The sequence below is a fragment of the Lagopus muta genome, chromosome 10, assembly GCF_023343835.1.
Source record: "Lagopus muta isolate bLagMut1 chromosome 10, bLagMut1 primary, whole genome shotgun sequence".
In the NCBI taxonomy this organism is placed as follows: Eukaryota; Metazoa; Chordata; class Aves; order Galliformes; family Phasianidae; genus Lagopus; species Lagopus muta.
This window is the reverse complement of record NC_064442.1, coordinates 3757449-3776989: the sequence shown is the minus strand read 5'-3', so window position 1 is coordinate 3776989 and position 19541 is coordinate 3757449. Positions and strand designations below refer to the sequence as shown.

The window sequence follows — 19541 nt, the reverse complement described above, 5'->3', positions numbered from 1 at the left end:
GGTACCATTTTCCACCAACCAAAAAGAGACTCAGACTCAATTTATCTGTGCAAATGAACAGCCCCACGAGGATGCTGATTGGATCAGTGTCTGTTTGATGGCACAGGAAGCAATGTAAGGTTTCACACAGGTTCACACTCTTTGATGCGGCATGAAGACATGCACCATGTGTCACAAGCATGGCAGCACTGCCATGTTCAGGGCAGGCCCCACGGTGTAGATGATTTATCCAGATTTAAGAAGTTAAGCATTTATAAGCACTTCAGTAAAGGCACTTATCAGCCTGCATAGAGACATAATTACTGATAAAGTCATACTTCTTCTCATCACCCACTGACAATTCTTCTATAATTGTCTTACTTATTTTCAACAAATTATAGAACTGATCTGTTCCCAACTACTTGGTGATAATGAACCACAGGAAGCAGGACTAGCTGGGACAATTTTTTTTCTTTTGAATACTTAAATTGTGTGGAAAATTCAGCCAAGGAAAAATAATGAGACAAACAAAAATTCAGAGCAGAAGTAAAAGTGGAGTACAGTATTCTCCAACTCCAATATCTTCGTAAGTTGAGTTTTCATTAAAAAAAAAAAAAAAAAAAAAAAAAAAGATTTTAAAGTGATATCATCCTATCTTTAATTGCAAATACACATTGCAAGTACACGTATTCCAACTTGAAATGACTGGTTCTGCTTTTACCGAGCAAGAAATTATTTTAGTTACAACACTAGGACACGAGATGTTCAGAGCAGCCCAGTAAATATTAGGCCTTCATCCTTTTCCACAAAGGAATGCCTTGGAGGCAACGCTCTGCAGGACTTAAGCAGTTACAAAGCCTGACAATGCTAGTGCCTGCCCAGTACAGCACGACACATCACACTGCTGAGTGCTGCCTGATGCAAAACCTTTGGTCCTTTCTGAGAGCAAATCAAGAATGAGAGGAACAAGAGGTCTGTGAGTTAGACCTGTATTCAGCAGGGGCCATGACAGGACACACAGTGTGCCCCATGGATAACCATATCAGAGGCTCTCAGCTGGTGGCTAATTCTTTCAGAGGATGTCCACCTCCCAGGACAGTTCACCAGCTAATGCTTTAACTCCAAAAGGAGGGCTATAAAATGATGAGCCTAACAAAGGCTTCCTTCCATTTGAAACACAATCATATCCACAGCATTCCTACCTTCTCCCTACAGCCATAAATAATATCAGTGTATTACTTAATGATATGACTTATTTATTATTTATTTAAATGATTTATGTAGAGCCTATAGCCTTAACAACCACAACGATAACGATTCAAAACCCAGAAGCAACATGAAAAGGAGATGCTTAAATAATTAAATGCCTCCCGCCTTTCCCGAAAGAGAGCTGAGGAGCAGTGTGTTTTTCTTTCTTTAGGTTTTCAGTTCTCCTACAAGTGAAAGGGCAGAGTGCCATTGGCTAAATGCTAGCTTAGCAAAGGAAAAACAATAAATCAGAATAACCAGTGTTACAGAAGCTCTTGTCTAGCATTTCCCATTCACGCATCTCAGAGGAGGGTAAGTACCACAGGACCTATTTTACAGAAGGTGAAACTGAGGACATGGAGGTGATACAAACAATCCACAGTCACACAGAAGTTCGCTTGCAAAGTTGGGCATAAATCTCCTTCTCCTCCATCTGTTAGACCAGACCTCATCCGCTAAGCCATACTACTTTCCCATTTCCTCTTCTTGACCTTTTTCTCTCAAGTCTTTTCTGAATCTACCACGTTTCTCCTTTATATCCATCTTTTTTCCAACCCCTACCTTTAAGCATTCCTCCTTCCCAGCAGTCTTTTCCTCCAACCTCACCTCTCCTGATATTCACTTTTTACCCAATTTTTCCAAATAGGTTTTATTCTCTGCAACTAGATAAATACTTGGCAACTCACAGTGCAAGTGGATAATTGAGCACAGTTGTAAGTGGATTATCACTGAAATGACTGATTTTACACAGAGCAAAAAGCTCAAGGCAGCAACAGGGTGCTTTGCAATTTAAACACTGTAAAGAGAGTGAAAATATTTTCAGGTTTCATTTTAAAATTTTCTAAATGCACAGTGGAAACCAATTTCCAAAAGGCAAGGCATAAATACACACAGCAAACTCGAATCACCAAATGTTTGCCTACTTGTATTAAGGGGAACAGATGAATTATTAGAATCAGATTTTACACAATACAGCTGGAATACTACAAATAACCTGAAATTTTTAAAGATGTTCCAGACTGTTCTTCAAACCAACAAAAAGACAGAGGTGCCTTGACATCAGTATTGACATGTAATGGAAAAAATACTGAACCAGACTGGCAAGTTAAAAGTTAAAGTTAAAACCCTAAATACTTTAACTCAGGGATCTCAAAGTTTACATTGTGGAATATTCACTGGAATGGCTTTGAGAATTCATTCATGGTTTGGATTGGTAATTTGCAAACCCAACAGCTCTTTAATCTAGAGATCCTCTCTATTAGTTTAGTACAGAACTGGCTCATTAGCTAAAGAATGTTGAGTTCTTCATTGATTTAACTGAAAGTACAGATAGCCTACAGGTGTTGGAAAGATTTTGTTGGTTTTAACATACTCAAGACACTGGAGTCATTCGATAAAGCAGTTCAATATCCAACCCTACCAAAAACTTTATGTGTGACCTTGGAAAAGTCATTTAGGTCTACTCATCTGCATTAGGAAGAAAATCCACCTACATAATGCAGAGACAGGCACCAAAAGAATGGGGATGCAGACCACCTAAATAATACATAAAGATACTACTTTCTCCCACTCTTCATCTCCTCTATTGAATATTGTTTATTCGATGCTACATTATCTTTATGGCATAGATTTTTCTCTCACCTCCAATAGGATCCCAATTTCATATACAGTCTTGGAGTATTGCATTATTACAAATAAAAATACAAATTCCAAATTGTTATATTTATCTCATCACAGCTGCTTACATTTAAAAGATGTAACTGTCACAGTGAACAGCTCACAAATAACCTGCAAACTAAGAAGGAAAAATAAATAAAATGTTTTGTTAAAAGTCGTTCAAGGAATGATTCAAATGCACAATCAACACAAGAAAACCACAGTCTGCTCAGTGACCCACTGAGAACACAAAGATATAGGAAGTTTGAATGAAAAAATACAAACTTAATCTGCCAAACCACTTTCTTTATTCTCAGAAAGAGCAAATAAAGAAAAGCATTTGTGAATAAGACTATTCAGTGCTGGAAGCAGGTACGTTAGATATGGTGGACTGCATAAGCAGACTCAGTCTGCTGGAGACAGGCAGTCGCAACAATTTCCAGTGTCAAAGAAAAATCTGGCACCTTGTTAAATATTAATAAGCTGTCAGGGTCAAAATGTTTAGGTCCTCCCAACTCAATCACTTTCATTTCTACTTCTCAGAAGCCATTCAATCGGAAATACCCCTTCCTGTCTTACCCCTCCTCATCCTGCCATCTCACCCAGAGCCATGTAAAATCAGACGAATATGGACAGTAAATGAGTTGATAGCCAAATGATGCTTTTGTCTCCTCTGCCTTTGTCAGTATGCATTCTGTTAGTTTTAGTGAGGCACAGAAAACTTAAATACAAGAACGAGAACGATGCAAAGAGTTAGTTTAACAAATCTTTGCCACATTTTCTGCAGGTTAGTGCTATTGATTACTGACACCTAAGGGTCTGACACATAATCGATAGACCTCATGACCCACATATGTGACATGGCCTGTGGGGGCTTTAGAAACAAGAATGAACATGGCAGTTCCATCTGAAGCTTTTCATATAATATTTATTTATTTATTTATTTGCAGGCAAAGCTGCTTCTGCTCAAATTACTGTCATGGTGAAAACTGGTGTCAGAGGAGGATGCTCATTTCTTCTCCTGCTGAACACCTGAACACAAGAACAACAATTACTGTCAGCGAAACAAAAATCAAACTCTAAATCAGTAGTCTAGGAGCTAAAGCTCCCTTCCCTCACCAAATTAGTTATTCAGGATGAGAAGTAGTCATCTGAAGAACTACTTGAATAAGAAAAAGAGGCAGGAGGTGTCTCACCAGCTAACCTTCATGTTTATGCAAGGCACCAAAGTAGTGCAAATCAGCATGGAAAACATCAGAAGATCAGAGGAGCTCTCTTCTGGTATACAGTCCTCTAAGACAGATGGTGAGAAGAGCTTTCTCTCTCACCAGTTTGCAGCCTTCTCTAAACATAAATCTTTATCTCTTCACTATCTTCACTGAATACAAACTGGTCACTCTGGATAATGTCTGGGTCTCAGGAGCTACTTCAGATGTGCTCATTTCCTTGACTGCAGCACTGATTTTGTTGGGATTTTACACTCCCAGAACTTTCCTTCTCTCAGGTGACTATCTTCAATGCCACCTGTGCAATCTTCAAATGAAGATATGAAATTCTCCATCAGATTTTCAGATATTACTAAAATTCTTCCTCCCATTTCTCCAGTTCACTCTATCAGTTGCCTGGTTTGTTTCTAGTTTGTTGGGGGTTTTTTGCTTTGTTTTGATTTCACTGCCTGAGCCACAGTTGCTACAAATCACCAGTTATTACATTGCCAATGCAATATTTTAAGGCTCATACCTAAATACCAGCTCATACATAAAAGCCATACACAGGCTTCTTATAACAGCACCTAAAATAAATGCTGACTTTTAACTTCATGAGCAGAAGAAACAAGTGAGAGCACTTATTACGCAGTTACTGAATCCTGGCTAGAGACAAAGAAAAGTTCACTATTTCTTCACATGGTTTGAATATGGCTCTGGGCATCTTCACCCCCATAAACCAACACCGAGGCTGAAGGTGTAAGTAGCCAAATGTTATTGGAGTGCTCTACTGCACAAGGGACAGATACTTCGCTGCTTTGGATAATTCACAGCATTAAGCAAATTATGTCCTGCTACTACTATACACCCTTCACAATCATAGCAAGTTAATTATCTTTTGAATGAGCAAATTCATGCCAGAATAGCCTAGATTTCTTCATAAGCAATGGCTTTCATACAGTACCTGCCTTTTTACAGCAAGCAATATAGCCTGCTCTCAAGTCAGGCCCCATGAACCACTTGGTGGGGCTGTCTGAGGCCACAAAAAGCATCCTGCTGATTTCATCCCTGGGGACTTTTTGCCTCACTTCTGTCACATAGACACTTTTCTGGCATGTTTTGAAGGAAAATATGTTTCTGACCCAAAGCTAGATGCACTTTCAGTGTTCCTTCCAAATCACAAGGAGAAACACTACTGGAATCAGAGACTTTCCACTGATTGCAAGTATTCAGGACAGAGGCTTAAATCTCAGAGAAATCCTTTTGTATATTAACTGCCCTCCAGAGCACCTAATCTTGAGATATCAGTCAGCAAAAGTCAATTGAGATGCTGCTGACAGGTCATCCCACAATCCTGTTCACTGTGCCAGCTTCTGTGTCATGCTGGAAAGATTTCAGTTCTTATGAACTCTTTGTCAAGATGAGCAAAGTTCCTATTAGGCCAGTGAAGTGTGCATTCCATACTGCATGTACCATGAGGCACTGTGTGTTGAAAAAGGTCAAAGGTAGCTTGAGACAGAGGAGAAAGTAAGGGGGGGATGACCCACACCCACCTAGTGATCTTAAAGCCCCTACAGTTCTACTTCACTACAGCTCTCACTTCTCAAAACAGGAAAGCTTTCGAGATGCTCAACTACACCGAGTAAACCTTGGCAACTCAACACTTTCCACTCAGATGCCCTCCTGAACATCTAACACCAGCACTATTCTGCCTGCCCTCAGTAAAGCACACTGACTCCTGATGCCGACAGCTTCACATCAGTGTTGCGCTCCACCCCATAACTGATCGTATTTAAGCAGAGGTGGAATGTAGCATTCAGCACTGTTGGTCTGTGAATTGGTCAGAATCCTTCAGGAAGAAGACCACATATTTTACCCACACACATTTCACACAAGCCAACCACCTAATTCTTCTTCTCTAGTTTTCAATTTTTGCAAGACACTGTTATTTTATGGAGAGCTGAAAAATACCCATAACTAAGACAGAGGCAAATAATAATACCCATTCAGTGCACCACTAGAAACCCTATGAAGATTTTTTCTTTCCACAAGACCCAGCAATATCGTGCATGAGAGGTAGCCTGCTGCTATCATTTCAAACATACAATCTTTTTTTTCATCCTTCCTGCTGCAGAAAATTCTTCATCACCTCCCTGTAAACACTATTTCTGTTTTACTCTGCTGTGCCGCTTGGGGAAACACACTGCTGGGTGCAGGATCTTCCTGGTACCTATTTTACGCCTCCAGGAGTTTTCCAGCAGCCAGCAATAATATAAAAGATCACCAAGGACTGTGATGTGACCAATTACAGCAGACAGCAGTTATTTATAGAAAAGTCAGCAGCTGTGAAGCTTTAACACCAGCCAGTGCACCCCTCTGCTTCCCATCACCTAGTATGTGTGCCAGCATCCTGCAACATCCTGAATAGCAAGGATTTCTAAAGCAATTACCTTGCTACCTGACAAAACTGTGCAGATGCATGGCATATGCCCACTGGACAATAAGGGCATAGCACTTTACATGCATAGGATCCTAGAGATGCCACTACGTATTTAATTTTCATAAATTGTTGACCCCAGATGTCACTTTCATTCTGAAATCCTTGTCCACCTACTCAGCAGCACAGCACATTAGGGCTCAGCACTGTCAATGTGCATAAGACCCTGTAACGCACACCGTCCTGATTCCTAGCTGTTTGCAAAATGTCTCTTATTCCCTCCACACCCTGCTATAAGGTCTGTCCAAATACTAAAGTACAAAGGAGGATGTGCTAGCTAGGTTTCTTTCTGGATTTCCCTTATCGTGATATAAACCAAAGTAGTTGATGCAGCTTTCATTCTGTTGATGCAGTCAGAGATGGAAAAATCACCAACAAAGCCAGAAAAATCACAGCAACCAAGTGGGCAAAGCTACTTACTGGGTACATACCCTGCCTCAATGAATCCCTGCTATAAGACAGACGATGGTGATAGTCCCTAACATGTAAATGCCTGTTTTCTGAGCTGACAAAGGATAAGGGAAGTTTGGGTAGTCAAGTACCTGACATGAGTAACTGTAGAAATACAGATCTGAGATGTAATTTTTAATTATTTTTCTCTGTGAATTTTCCATACACGTTAAGTGCAAAACTGCTCATGGAAACTGAGGGAAAAAGTTCATGGCCTCTTCCTAAAGTGAGCATTTTACAGCTGAGCACAGTGCAGAATGAAATGCAATACTGCCACCTACTGCCTAGACTCGATAACATCTCCTCTCCATCTGTCGCATCCAGCTGAAAATGAGATCAATGTTTCAGGACAGGGAATCTTTTAATCATAACAAAAATGTGATCTTGACTGATCTAAGGTCACATTACATTAATACAGTCTTCACAGCTTTTTTAATAATATAATTAACAATTTCTGCCATACCATTAAGAGAATTAGAGACCAAAAAGCTTAAGGGGTATTGACCTATTCAGTTTGAGTTTCTAAAATAACCTCGAAGTAACACGGACTTTTTTTTCCCACTACCACCACCACCTTTAAGCTCCCAGATACATAATTCTTAGATGTGTTTTCTAATTGTGTTCATGGATATTATGCTTTTAGTAAAGATGTGGATCAGCCAGCAGAGGGAATCTCCATTCTGGTTAGCTGCTTTTATCTTGTGAACCAATAGGTCAGGTTAGAACAGCTTATGTTACATAAAGAAGAAAAACACCACCACTAATTAGCAAGCTTGATACCACAGTTTGATGCAGAAAGAGACTTACCTCCACAATGACACTACAATTCACTACCAGTCCATTCTCTAAGCCAACATTCTCATTCTCTTAACCTGTCATCTCCCTAAAGTGCATCTGTGCCTCTGCAAATGACTTGGAAGCTTTAAGGAAATTAAATAAGGCCTACAGTATACACTGGCTAACTTTTGCTTGCAGTAAGTTTGCTCTTCAGCACCCAAAGTCACAAATTCAAATGGTATTCTTCAACAAGTGGTACTGTTAATTGGTTACTAAGTTTAGTGTGAGCATCCTTGGGCTCAAACTACTCCTTAGTGGCAGTGCAGTGTGGGATGATGGCTCCCATGAATAATCCACCACCAGAATGCAGTGAGGTTCAAACTACTCAGAGGCTGTGGCTAGAAAGCCTGGTCTGATGCACACTGATATGGTTATACGAGGAAACTTAGCCTCAGAAAGCTGCAACATAAAGTCTCACTCTTAATGAGCTCCATGAAGACTTTAGTCCAAATGGCATTATACCACGTGCCCTTATATCAGCTGAAATCTCTTCTGAGTACAGGCTTTGGTTTTTTTTCTTCTAATGCATCATACACAAAAATTTACAGTCCATATCTACTTTTAAAGAAAGAGAATCCTGGGTAAGTTGTTCTGAGTCAATTGCAGTTACTGGCAGCGTTTTGTGATGAAAAATAGACTCATCTGAAGCTCCACACACTCCTGGGCAGGATACAAAAGAAGAAAAGCAGAACTGTGCATGTGCATGAAAAACTGCAGATGAAACTAAGGGACCATGCAAAATCTATAACAACAATAAAGAACACAGCTCAGCTCATGTCATCACCATATGAGCTTATTGTCCTGGGCAAGGGTTCAACAATGGATTTGGCAAAGATGATTCCTTCTGATCAGCATTACATCAATCCACAGCTACAAATATACCGAATAATCTAGCATCAAAGCTGTCATGGTTGTATTACTCTGCACTTCTGGGTTCTGAGCAGCAGAATACTGCCTGCCTCCTGGATTTTTAACAACGGTGACTTTTTCACTTGGCTAAGACAGGCAAGAATGTTTGTCCTTGCTAAGTTGAGAGGTGAATTATCACAGTATGTCTTACCTCCCCTTCAGATCCCATCGCTGAAATGGCAGGGGACAGGGAATCACCTCTGTCCTTGTAATTATGCTGCATCAAAGAGACTGGTTGATCTGAGAGAATGTCACTGCAAGGCTGTGACCAGGAAAAAATAAAAACACAGAAGCAAAAATCAGGCACTTCTTACTGCTTGTAACTGATGTCAGCTCAGTCTTTGGTAGAAACTAGCCTTCCCGTTCCTCTTTAGACTTCACTCTAAGCTAAGGACTGTAAGTGAGAAGCTAGGCAAGGACAGAGCACAGCATGGTACAACCATCCGTTGGAAGCCAAAGGCTCTCTGAAGCTCTCAGCCTCAGATACCTCAGTGACTAGAAAGACACAAGGTTCCTTCCTCCACCCCCAGCATGGCAGAGAAACATGCTTTGCAATCTGTTTGACAACTCACAAGGATACTACCTATCGAAGTTCTAATGTCTTTGATGCCTTAACTGTTCAGGCAGGACATGCTAAATATCATCTCACAGAAACTTCTGATGTCTACAGGGAGCAAGACCCCTTCTTGACCTTCTCTCTTGCTATTTTGCTGGTTTTGTTCTGTGCTTCTCAGAGGTGTTCCACTCCAGATGTACAAAAGAGGTCAAACTAGCAGAGGTGGCTTGTGCCAAAGGCTTTGGCTTCTGCCAAGAGACACTTGAAAAGAAAGAAATTTGTGCTAGTGACATAGAGCAAAGAGGGACAATATGTCTTTTACTGCAATTGATTTACCCACCAACCTTCTACGCAAACAAGGATAAAAGCAGCATTTCAGACCGCATTACAGCAGATGGGTTCTGCATGCAGCACGAGAGAAATAGCTTTAAAAAAAATACTGAGCCAGCCTGAAGATCTGGAGAGGATGGGAGAATCAGAAGGTGTTTTTATATTGTGCAGCTTGAAGATGTCATTTACCTAAAACGTATCTTCGTTAAGATAGTTATCAAAAAGGGACATGCCAAGCAGCAAGCAACTTAAAAATTAGTCAGTTGAAGTAATCCTTTTAGGAGTTGTTTTTCTCTCCTCCTTGCACAAATCTAGGACAGGTTTACCGGTTCTAGGTAGGAAGACAAAAGGTATGTTGCACATCTGTATCTCCTAAAACCAGCATGGAAATAAGGCCATTAATAGCCAGGTTCACTGTTTACCAGAGAGCACAAATAGCTCCCAAAGCGTTTCTCCACTCACAGTCACTGACCTTTAACATTCCACAGTGCAGAAAGGCTGAGCTATTTATTACCAATCAAATACTGTTGAATGAATACCAACATCCCCAAATGTACTCATGATGGTGAATGCAACCTCTGATCTCCTCCATGAGAATTAAAAAAAGAAGTTCAACTTCATCTAAGTGTCAAGTGGCTGGGAGAAAAGAATCTGATCAGATGGGGGTTACTGATCTTCCAAAAATGAAGTCTCCATTTTAAATTAAAACCAAAAAGACTGCTTCATAAAACCACCACCACGACCAAAGTAAATAAACAAATAAATAAGTAAAATCCTTCAAGGCACAAAAATTCAAGGCAAATAGAGAAGATTAAACAGAGACTTTACCATCAAAAAAAAATAGCAAGAAGAAACAAATTGAAAAGCAGGCTAATTACAAACTTCTCATTTTGTCTTCTGTGTACCTAAAATTTTATTGCATACTTATCTGTGGCAAGAATACATAAAGAAAGGCCTAAGTTAGTGCTAAACAAATAGCTATATCTGGGTATATATCTATATATCTCTATATATTCTTTGTTTATGCAGTTGACTGACAAGTTTGACAAAACAGAAATTCTGTTTGGACATGTTAATTCCATCTTTTTCTGCAACAGCCTTGATATGCTAATGGTAAAAAGGACAGAGTTAATATTAATGAACAGAGTTAATGAAGTTTAGATTGTTCTGCTCACTCACTCCTTCACCTATGGGACACAAAAATGCGATTTGAACAAACCAAAATGATTGCAATTCAAAAATTAACAAAGAAGAAATAAAATTAAACATCTTCTTCTTTCTTAATATGCTCTTCTCTCCTTTGGAAGTGTCACAAAAAACAGTAGGAAAGGAAGAAACTTAGCCTTCAGGGCAAGAAGAGAACATCTTTACTTTTCTAATGCTGAGAACATTCTCAGCATATCACGTGGCAGGTGTTCTTGCATGCAAAAAGAAAAATAGCAAAGAAAGTACTTAGTAGTACTCTGAAGGAACGTGTATATTAGAAATAGAAGGGTCAAAAACAGAAAATGAGATGCCTAAATTATCTATGAAACAACAGAAACAGAATCATCCAGTGCTGATCACTGGATCAATAACATGGCACAGTCCTATCCAAGCTTCCTGATGAGACATGAGCATGAATGGACACAAGCTGGGTGCAGCTTGTATTTGGTGCTTCTCTGTGACTTCATTTTGGCATCACAGCTATTTGAAAATCATTACCTCTGGGCCTATTCTGGATAATCTCCATTGATACAATGAGATTGAGTGGCAAACACAAAACGAGCTTTACTGCATCTTAATCTTCCTTTCTCTTAGCAAGTAATCTTTCTCTGGAGAAGTCCAGCCAACCAGCGATGTGTTCAAATCTTGGGCACCGTCTCCAACACCTAAGGCACAACAACGTTAAGCTATCTAACAGTGCCATCTCGTGGCAACATTAAGATGATGCTAGATCAACTCAACATTCCAGTACTAGGTGCAGCCATTGTGCCCATTAAAGACAAAAAACTGAAACAAATACCTCTCCATTTCACTGCATCATGTAAGTTTTACAGTGTTCACCATTCGGAATGCCATAATGACTTACAGCCACGTCTCAGCAGTCGGGAAATGCTAGCCTGTAACAGTCACAGTGAGTGTAACTGGAAATGGGTCTCTGATGATGTTAAAGCTTCTAAAAGGAATTTTAAAGAAAAAAAAATCTCTCTGAAAGGATAAGAATGATTCAAGGTCTGCAAAATCTGCCTCACAGAAACAGATTCAAACATCTCAGGGCTGATTGCTGATGCCATGTCTAGATCACAAGGTATCTATCATTCCCTCATGGAAGGAGTCCTGATAGTAACAGAGCCACAGCTCAGCATTAAACAGAAGAGAAAAATCCACCATGGGTGACCTAAACCAAATGAATTCAGACTGGACCATCGAGTGCACATGTAAACAAAATCAAACTTGAGAAAAACTCAATGAGGAACATGGCGGATTTCCTGTTTCCCAACAGCTGAGAAACAAAACAGTCAAATCAAAATCATCTTTCTATAAAATGGGCTATGTTTCAACCAAAACAATCATTTTTGGTACAGCAACCATGCATGAAACTGTCTGGCTTACAATATGTAAAACATCAAGATTGATGAACATAATGAAATTTCTAGCCTTAAAATCCATGCAGCCTCTGGATTTGGGGTTGTTTTGTTTTTTTTTTTTATTTGGTTGGTTGATTTTTGTTTTGTTTTTTTTTTGAGAGAGCTATTCATATCTTGATTTACTTGGCACTCATCTCACTTTTAGGCCAGACACATTTATGTCCATAAGAACAACAGGTGCTGCCATCCCTCTCATACACACACATTTACCTTCTTGTCTGCTAAGCAAAAATGCCATCATGTCAAGACACAATTATGAGAGTGTACATTCAGAAAAAAATTAAATAATATAATAAAATAATAATTTAAATATAATAGTTTGAAAATCTAAGTGTAATAATTGAAATACTCATTCAAAACTCTGCCAACTTTCACAGTACTTTGAAATCATTCTACCCTTGAATAAACAGATTTCTTTTTGATAAAAGAATTTTCACTGGGAGAAAAAGATATTTGTGCTTTCTGTATTACATTCTCTTAAGATAGTGAAGATATTACATCTGTTTTTGCTTCAGATCCTCTTAGGTCTTCAGACTGTCAAGATCCAAGCTTCTAAATGAATCAGATACATTAAAGCACAAATATCAACAAAAGTTGATAAACAAATAAACATTCAGTCTAATTGTTCCATAAGCCCACATTTCTGAAAGAATGAAGAGCAAGCCTGTACTCTCCTCCAGCCTGTAGACCATCAATCTGAAGATGAAGTTAGTCCTAACTGCATTCTCTTATTCTCTTTGAGACAGAAGAGCCATAGGAAAAGAGCCTCCCTGACAATACCAGATTTGTTTCTGGAAAGAAATAGCTACCTCTTCTTCTTCCAAGACATCCATTTAAGAATTCAGGCTGCTAAATCTATTCAGGTTCATCAAGACACTAGTGCTGCTCTCCACTGGGCTCATCTCTTTGCAGAGAATTCCTCACAAGACTAAAGACCTGATCCTTAAGAATTCACTTTCAATTATTAATACCATATTCAAGCATTAGAAATTTTTCACTAAAAAGAATTTAATACAGAATCAGTTCTCAGCGAACAAGATCTCTTCACTGAGCCATGACCCAAGTAATCTGGTGAAATATGTTACACCTCTATGTTAATTAAATTAAAAAAAAAAAAAAAAAAGATCCTACCTGAAATAAAACATGCAATATATAATCTACACAAAGTGCTGTACTCTAAAATCACTCACAGAATGATCACAGTGTCTGAATTTAAAGGTAACTTAAGGCCTACAACTCACCTTCTTCTGTGTACTGAACTTTTCCTGCATTAATGGAGTTTGCATAACCTCCTGTCCACCACAGGGCTTAAGGCAGATTTTTCTGCTGGAAAAGCTCAAATGAAAGCAATTGAAGCATCAATTGTTCACTTTGAAAGGAAGGTTACAGCTGTCATTCTGATACCAATGTGTGTTGCGGTATCTCTCTTCCATAATGCAGGATGTGGTTTCCATAGAAATATCTTCCTACATCAGTATCTGCGAGCCCTCCAATTATTCCCTTTTGGTCATCTCATGCAATCCATTAAAATCTTTCCTGAGCAGGGAAATAACTGAGCTCAATCACTTGGTAAGAAAAAAAAATGAAAAGACAATCACTAAAGAAAAGCTTTATTAAAACAAAACACAAGACAGAGAACACGTCCCTTGCAAAAAAAATTACATCTTACCTGAAAAAATCTATCTGGTGTTACAAATTATGCACATTCAATTACATTTTTTTTTAAGCTAGACTGAGATTTTGCTGCATTTTTAGAGTGCAGTTATGGTATAATTCTGAATCATTTGATGGCCTTGTCTCCAACAATATCCCGAGGATCTGCTCCTCTTCTGGATCCTTTGCATTGGTGATTATTGCCTCCACTTTGTTCTATGTCCTGCCGCTCAGGACTCTGTGAGTTCAGAGTCCTTACTGCTTGCTGTCATCTTCTTTGTTTATTTATTTATTTTCCTGTGGCACCTCCTGCTTCTTTCTCAACATCAAGAATGTATTCCATGCCCTGAAATCAGAACCAAGAACATCAGATTATACAGAAACAACATAAGCACTGACTTGCCTGTGTCACTGAAGGTCCCCATAAACATGCAAAGTCAAGAAACTTTGCTGCATTGTTTACAAAGAACAGCTCCTTTCCTGCTGCTCTGCCTACATTTCCAGAAGTGTCAGCATTAAGAAAATTGGAAGTTCATGAAGCCTTTATCTGACTGGGTGGGCTCTAGAGCCATGACCACAACACATAATGTGAGAGTGTACACCACGGGGGTCAGCACTGCTGTGGTTCCCCCAGGAGATTCATGTCTGAAGAAAACAAACTGATTTAATTCTTGTGCAGCAATCAAAACATGTTGCGGAAACAATCCCTACAGCTCTTTGTTTTGCTTCCAGTTCCTCAATCCTTTTTCTTTATTAAGTGAAAAAGCCTCACTGTGATTTTTGTGTCAGATATATATTCCTATAACTAGGCTGAGGCTCCACTAAAACCTGTTGGCCTGTCTGGAGCTTTTATCCTGCAAAAAGCTAAGAACGCTCAGTTCTGCAGCTCAGTAGTGGCATAAAGGACCTCACACTGTAAGGAGCTTGGCCTCCTCACTCTAAAGGTGTCACGCTCAAGCCACTGTACAGGTGCAGGAAAACACACGAGTTGAGTTTGGAAAGCCATTGCAGGTGCAAACCTTAGAATGTGCTGTATACCAGCTTGGTTACAGTTTGTTCACCTCAGTAAGGATCAAAACAAAAACAGTAATGAGAAACAGCCTTCATTATTTATATTATCACAAACTGCACTGATTAGCTATATAAATCAACGGGCCAGAAGTAAAACAACACCCGCTACTATTAGTGATGGTATTTCTCATACTTAATTCATTAAAAAGGGAAAAGGCCACCAATGACAAAGCAACTCAAAATGGCAAATTTATCACTGCATTTCATTCACCTGGTTTGCATCTGATTGTCTGGGTTTATTAGTTTGAGCATTAGTTTGAGAAATGAGAATAATTCTGCCCCAGAAACAGTTATAAGGGAAAAAATCTCAGCAGAGATTCACACAAATTTTCACTTCAAAAATGCATAAGAAAAAATTGTTTGGATGCTACCCCTGTTACATTGCTTTTGTTAATTAAACAAACCAGGGCAGATGATGACAGTACCTCAAAAGACAATTTAATCTGTTTGATCAAGAAACAGCTATCTGTTCTCTAACAGCTTCCTGACTAGCACTTAAATATTTAAAGCTCCACACTTGAAAGAGTTCCCAGGCCAATCATGTAGCTCTACCACAGAGGTACCTTTTGTAGATGTTATCTGAATACTTCTTCAGTTTCTGCATAAGAATTTATATCTGATTAAGGTTGGTAAGTTGTTCAAAATATGTTCTTGTCTATATCTGTCTTTTGGTAGCTTCCATCATCCTCACAGATTAAAATATCACACTGAACTATTTGAAGGGAGTCTGTAAGCCCATTTTTTCAATGCTTCAGAAGAATCGTAGTGATTAATGATGAGGCAAAACTTGCAAAGAACAGCCAAGTGGCACTAAGCAGATCTAATTTTGATTGTTACTTTAAGAGAAAAAGAGAAAGAACAGACAATACTGAACTGTAGAAAGTTTACTACAAAGACCAGGTGAATGTAGCTGCTCTGTTAGAAGGGAGCATTTAAACCTTAAGAATCTTATTTTTAGCTCCTTACGGTGAACAACTGTGCTAGAAACCAACCCTGGGTCTTTCTTAGCCTGAAAGTTCTGCTGAATTAATAATCTATTCATTCTAAAGCCCAGAAAATCCATAACCTTCCTCCTTTTCAGAAAGTACTCTGAACAACTCAGAGAAAAGATTATAACCAACCATCTGAAATACGTGAAATTAATGCTTCAAGTGTCCATTTCTGGCATTAGCTTCACACTTACAAGTTTTATGCGTATTCATAAACTATTTTAGAACAGCTGAAGTCTCTATCTTGCAGATTCTGCAACTGGGACTCAAACAATCATGTTAAATGATTTCTGTTTCTCCAGTCGGCCACAGAAGAAAAATGTCACTACGTTCCTATTACTGGGGGTGTTTGCTTTGTAAGTAAATCTCTCCATTTTTCAAACAATTAAAATTAACTCAATATGAATGATTGCAGCTGTTGGTGATGACATGCTGAGGAGATTGATTTTTATAGATATATGTATACATCAATATTTTATGCATCTATGCACAGTATCATGGTGCTGCAGTTTATCTGTATTGCCACTAGATGCAGCCACACAACCTTGCAAAATTAAAAACTCTAACCTCAAGGTTGCAGAAACATTTTTGGAATACCTAGAATTGTAAAATTCTCACAACAGCTTTAACAGTGTTCATTCCCAAGCCTTGGAAAACACAACGTAATGCAAATGATTCTTTTCTTTTTTTTAAATAATTTTGTTCCAAAACATCAGAAGGCATCACCAACATTGACAGGAATCTGAGAAATCACAGCAGAATAAAATGGGTCTATTTTTGTGACTGTTGCCACAGATCCCGATTGGAGCTGACAATGTTGGTTTAGATTGTGTTTTTCTTTCTACACAACAGAACAAATAGGAATGAAGCACCATGTTCCCAAGTCATTATATATTCGACTGAATGTGTCCACGTGCAACAACAGGTAAGAGCACAACTCCAGTGGTTTCCATACTATGCTACATCACGCTTCTCTTTTTAGGCCCTATACCACAGGTCTAGAAATAAAACTTTCTCCTTGCATTTCTGGCAAGCAGCATGATGGATCCTTCTAAAAAGCACATTTCCTGCGCTCAGAGAATGTTTCTGCTTTTCTACTACCTGCTATCAAACAGCATGAAGCCCTGGAAAATTCTCATGATTTCCAGAGCTGTGTAGGCCTCACACTGCCTGTAGGACAAAGCACAACCAGGCACATCCTCCCCAAATTTTATTGGGTATTATCTGTTCTGTGCTCTCAATTGGTAATCTCGTGGGTGAGCAACTTGCACATTACAAATACACAAGTAGATTCTCTAGGTAAACAGAAATAATACCTCTATTATAAACTGTTTTAAAATACTGTTTTTATAGAGGGGTGATTTTCCACTGAAGACTGAAAAAGTAAAGCCTGTTCAGCACATTCAGTGTAAAGAAAAGTGCTGCCTGGTGAGCTGTGCACCAGAATGGAGAACACAATTTAAAAAGCAGATTTTTATTATGTATTTAAGTACTAAGTTCAGTGGCTTCTGCTCTCTTTCTCTATGAACAACACACCACAGTTCACAATCTATTTGTCTATTTGTCTATAGACCCACTCCCTTCCCTACTGCCCCCACCTCCCTATCCTGCCATTTCTGGTTTATAGTTTCCCTTTTCTTTCTTTTTGTAGACAGAAAAGCATAGTTTCTATCCCCAAGGCAGATGCCAGGCCTCACATGTATTTCTAAATGACAGCCACTGTGGTGGAATTATATTTACCTGTGTTTCAAGTTGTTTCTCTTTGTTTATTTTTGTTGAAGATGGCAAAAAGAAGAATGAAAAAAGAAATTACGCTCTCCTCTAGCATCTGCTTTCTTTTTGATGATCTGATCACAGTTCTCTTCAATTGCCATTAATAAACTGAACTGAGCAAGATGGATTAAAGGAAAAAGGAACACCAGATCTGCTGTTTTAAAGCATGAGGAACATAAATACAATGGCTTCAGAGAAACTCAGCCTAGGGCAAAATTCTGGCTTGATTCTCCTGTGGGGTTCTGCAGGCAAGATGAAACACAATGTTTTAGCTAAAGGTCCCCAAGCCAGACAAAGAAGGACAGATGTGTGAAGGGGTGGGAGCAATTTGCTCTGCAGCACTCCTTGCTCTGCACTTTCAGAAAAAGACAATATGTGCCCTTCTTTTGGAATCTAATGCTGATCACAGCTTGTGTGCAGGCAGCAGAGGGGCCTGTCTGGATCCCCAGGCCAGTTGAACAGATTGCATCAACAAGATCCCCTTATGAACTGTCAAAAGGGTTTCTACTCTTTTGCTGTCTTTTGTGAAGTAGGCAGAAAATGCTCCCAGCAAGAGGGATTTAGCCTGTAGGAGAGAACTTTCAATCTTCCAAAAGCCATAATGAACATGTTTGTGCTTCCATCCAAGAATGGTACTGGCAACAAATTGAAGGTAATTAAACACTGCCCACTGGCCATATAAATTTATCCTCTGTAATAATTTCAGAGATACAAACCCCTCTCCATAACCCAGACATTGTGCTGTGCAACAACAGTTTTTTGGGCCAACTTCTAACCTGCTGCAAATGCACTGCAATGAGAGTTACAGACATTTTAAGCTAAGACTCCGATTTGTTCAATCCCTCTCAGATTCTCTGTAGCTCAACTTCATTACCTCACACCTTCTAAGAAACGTCCTGCTTACTGGGAAAAGACCAGTGAACTGGAACGCATACTCAGTGGTTTCTCTGTTTGCAAAGTACACAGACAATACCTTTTATCACTATCTAACCTTTGATTTTAATTCATATCTTTATACAGCTAATGTGGCCATGTTCACACTGTTTAACTTACTTCCTGAAAGGGATGACTCCATCTGAATTTTTAACCAGATATTCACTCGCTGGCTCCAATCTCCTGGTGCTTCCACCTCCCAGAGTCGCTTCTGTTCCTCAGGGTAAGTCTGCAAGTATTTCAGGCAAACTGAAAGGAAAAATCAAAAGGTAAAAAAGCATGAATGAATGAAAAGTACAATGGAAGGGGGAGTGCATTCTATCCTGGAAATTCTCGGAGACCTACTTCCATTAGTTCCTTTTCTTCTCTCTTCTCATCTTCCTTTTTCTTTCAGGTGATGCTTTTAGAGAAAAGCAATGTGGAACAGCTCGGACAAAAACTGCTGAATTCTGTCTATCTGCTTCAGTTTAGATTACTTCCTCATGAGCACAGAAATTTTGCAAAGACTCCTGCAGGACCTGCATCACAGAACTACCTCCAGACACACAGCAGGTTTTAAATTAACAGTCGTGTCTTTTTGCCCTCAGTACTCTGAAGGAGTGCTTCAGTATCTTCCAGCTTTAACAGATATGAATGCTCCTTTGTTTTCTATTTATAGACAAATATTTCGTACCAGTTTGTTTCTGCATCAATACCACCTTCCATTCTACTACAACATTCCACTGCTGTGGTTTATTTCTTTGGACTGCTAAAACAGAAAATATGAAGACTAACAGAGGAATAACACAGTTACATGTGTCAGATGTATGACTGTCTTTAGAAACT

The 19541-nt window shown here is 39.1% G+C and overlaps 1 protein-coding gene across 1 annotated transcript in view; it reads right to left on the bottom strand.

The window, feature by feature from the left end:
- Positions 1 to 19541, bottom strand: part of LOC125698371 (protein FAM169B-like) — a 262140-nt gene that overhangs the window by 212467 nt on the left and 30132 nt on the right. Inside the window, exons 7-10 of the mRNA XM_048956594.1 lie at positions 18837 to 18965; positions 13967 to 14296; positions 13539 to 13833; positions 8933 to 9043 (exon numbers count right to left, since the gene is read on the bottom strand). Of these exons, the coding sequence (XP_048812551.1) occupies positions 14277 to 14296; positions 18837 to 18965 (149 nt within the window). The 3' untranslated portion in view covers positions 8933 to 9043; positions 13539 to 13833; positions 13967 to 14276. The remainder of the gene's footprint in view (positions 1 to 8932; positions 9044 to 13538; positions 13834 to 13966; positions 14297 to 18836; positions 18966 to 19541) is intronic.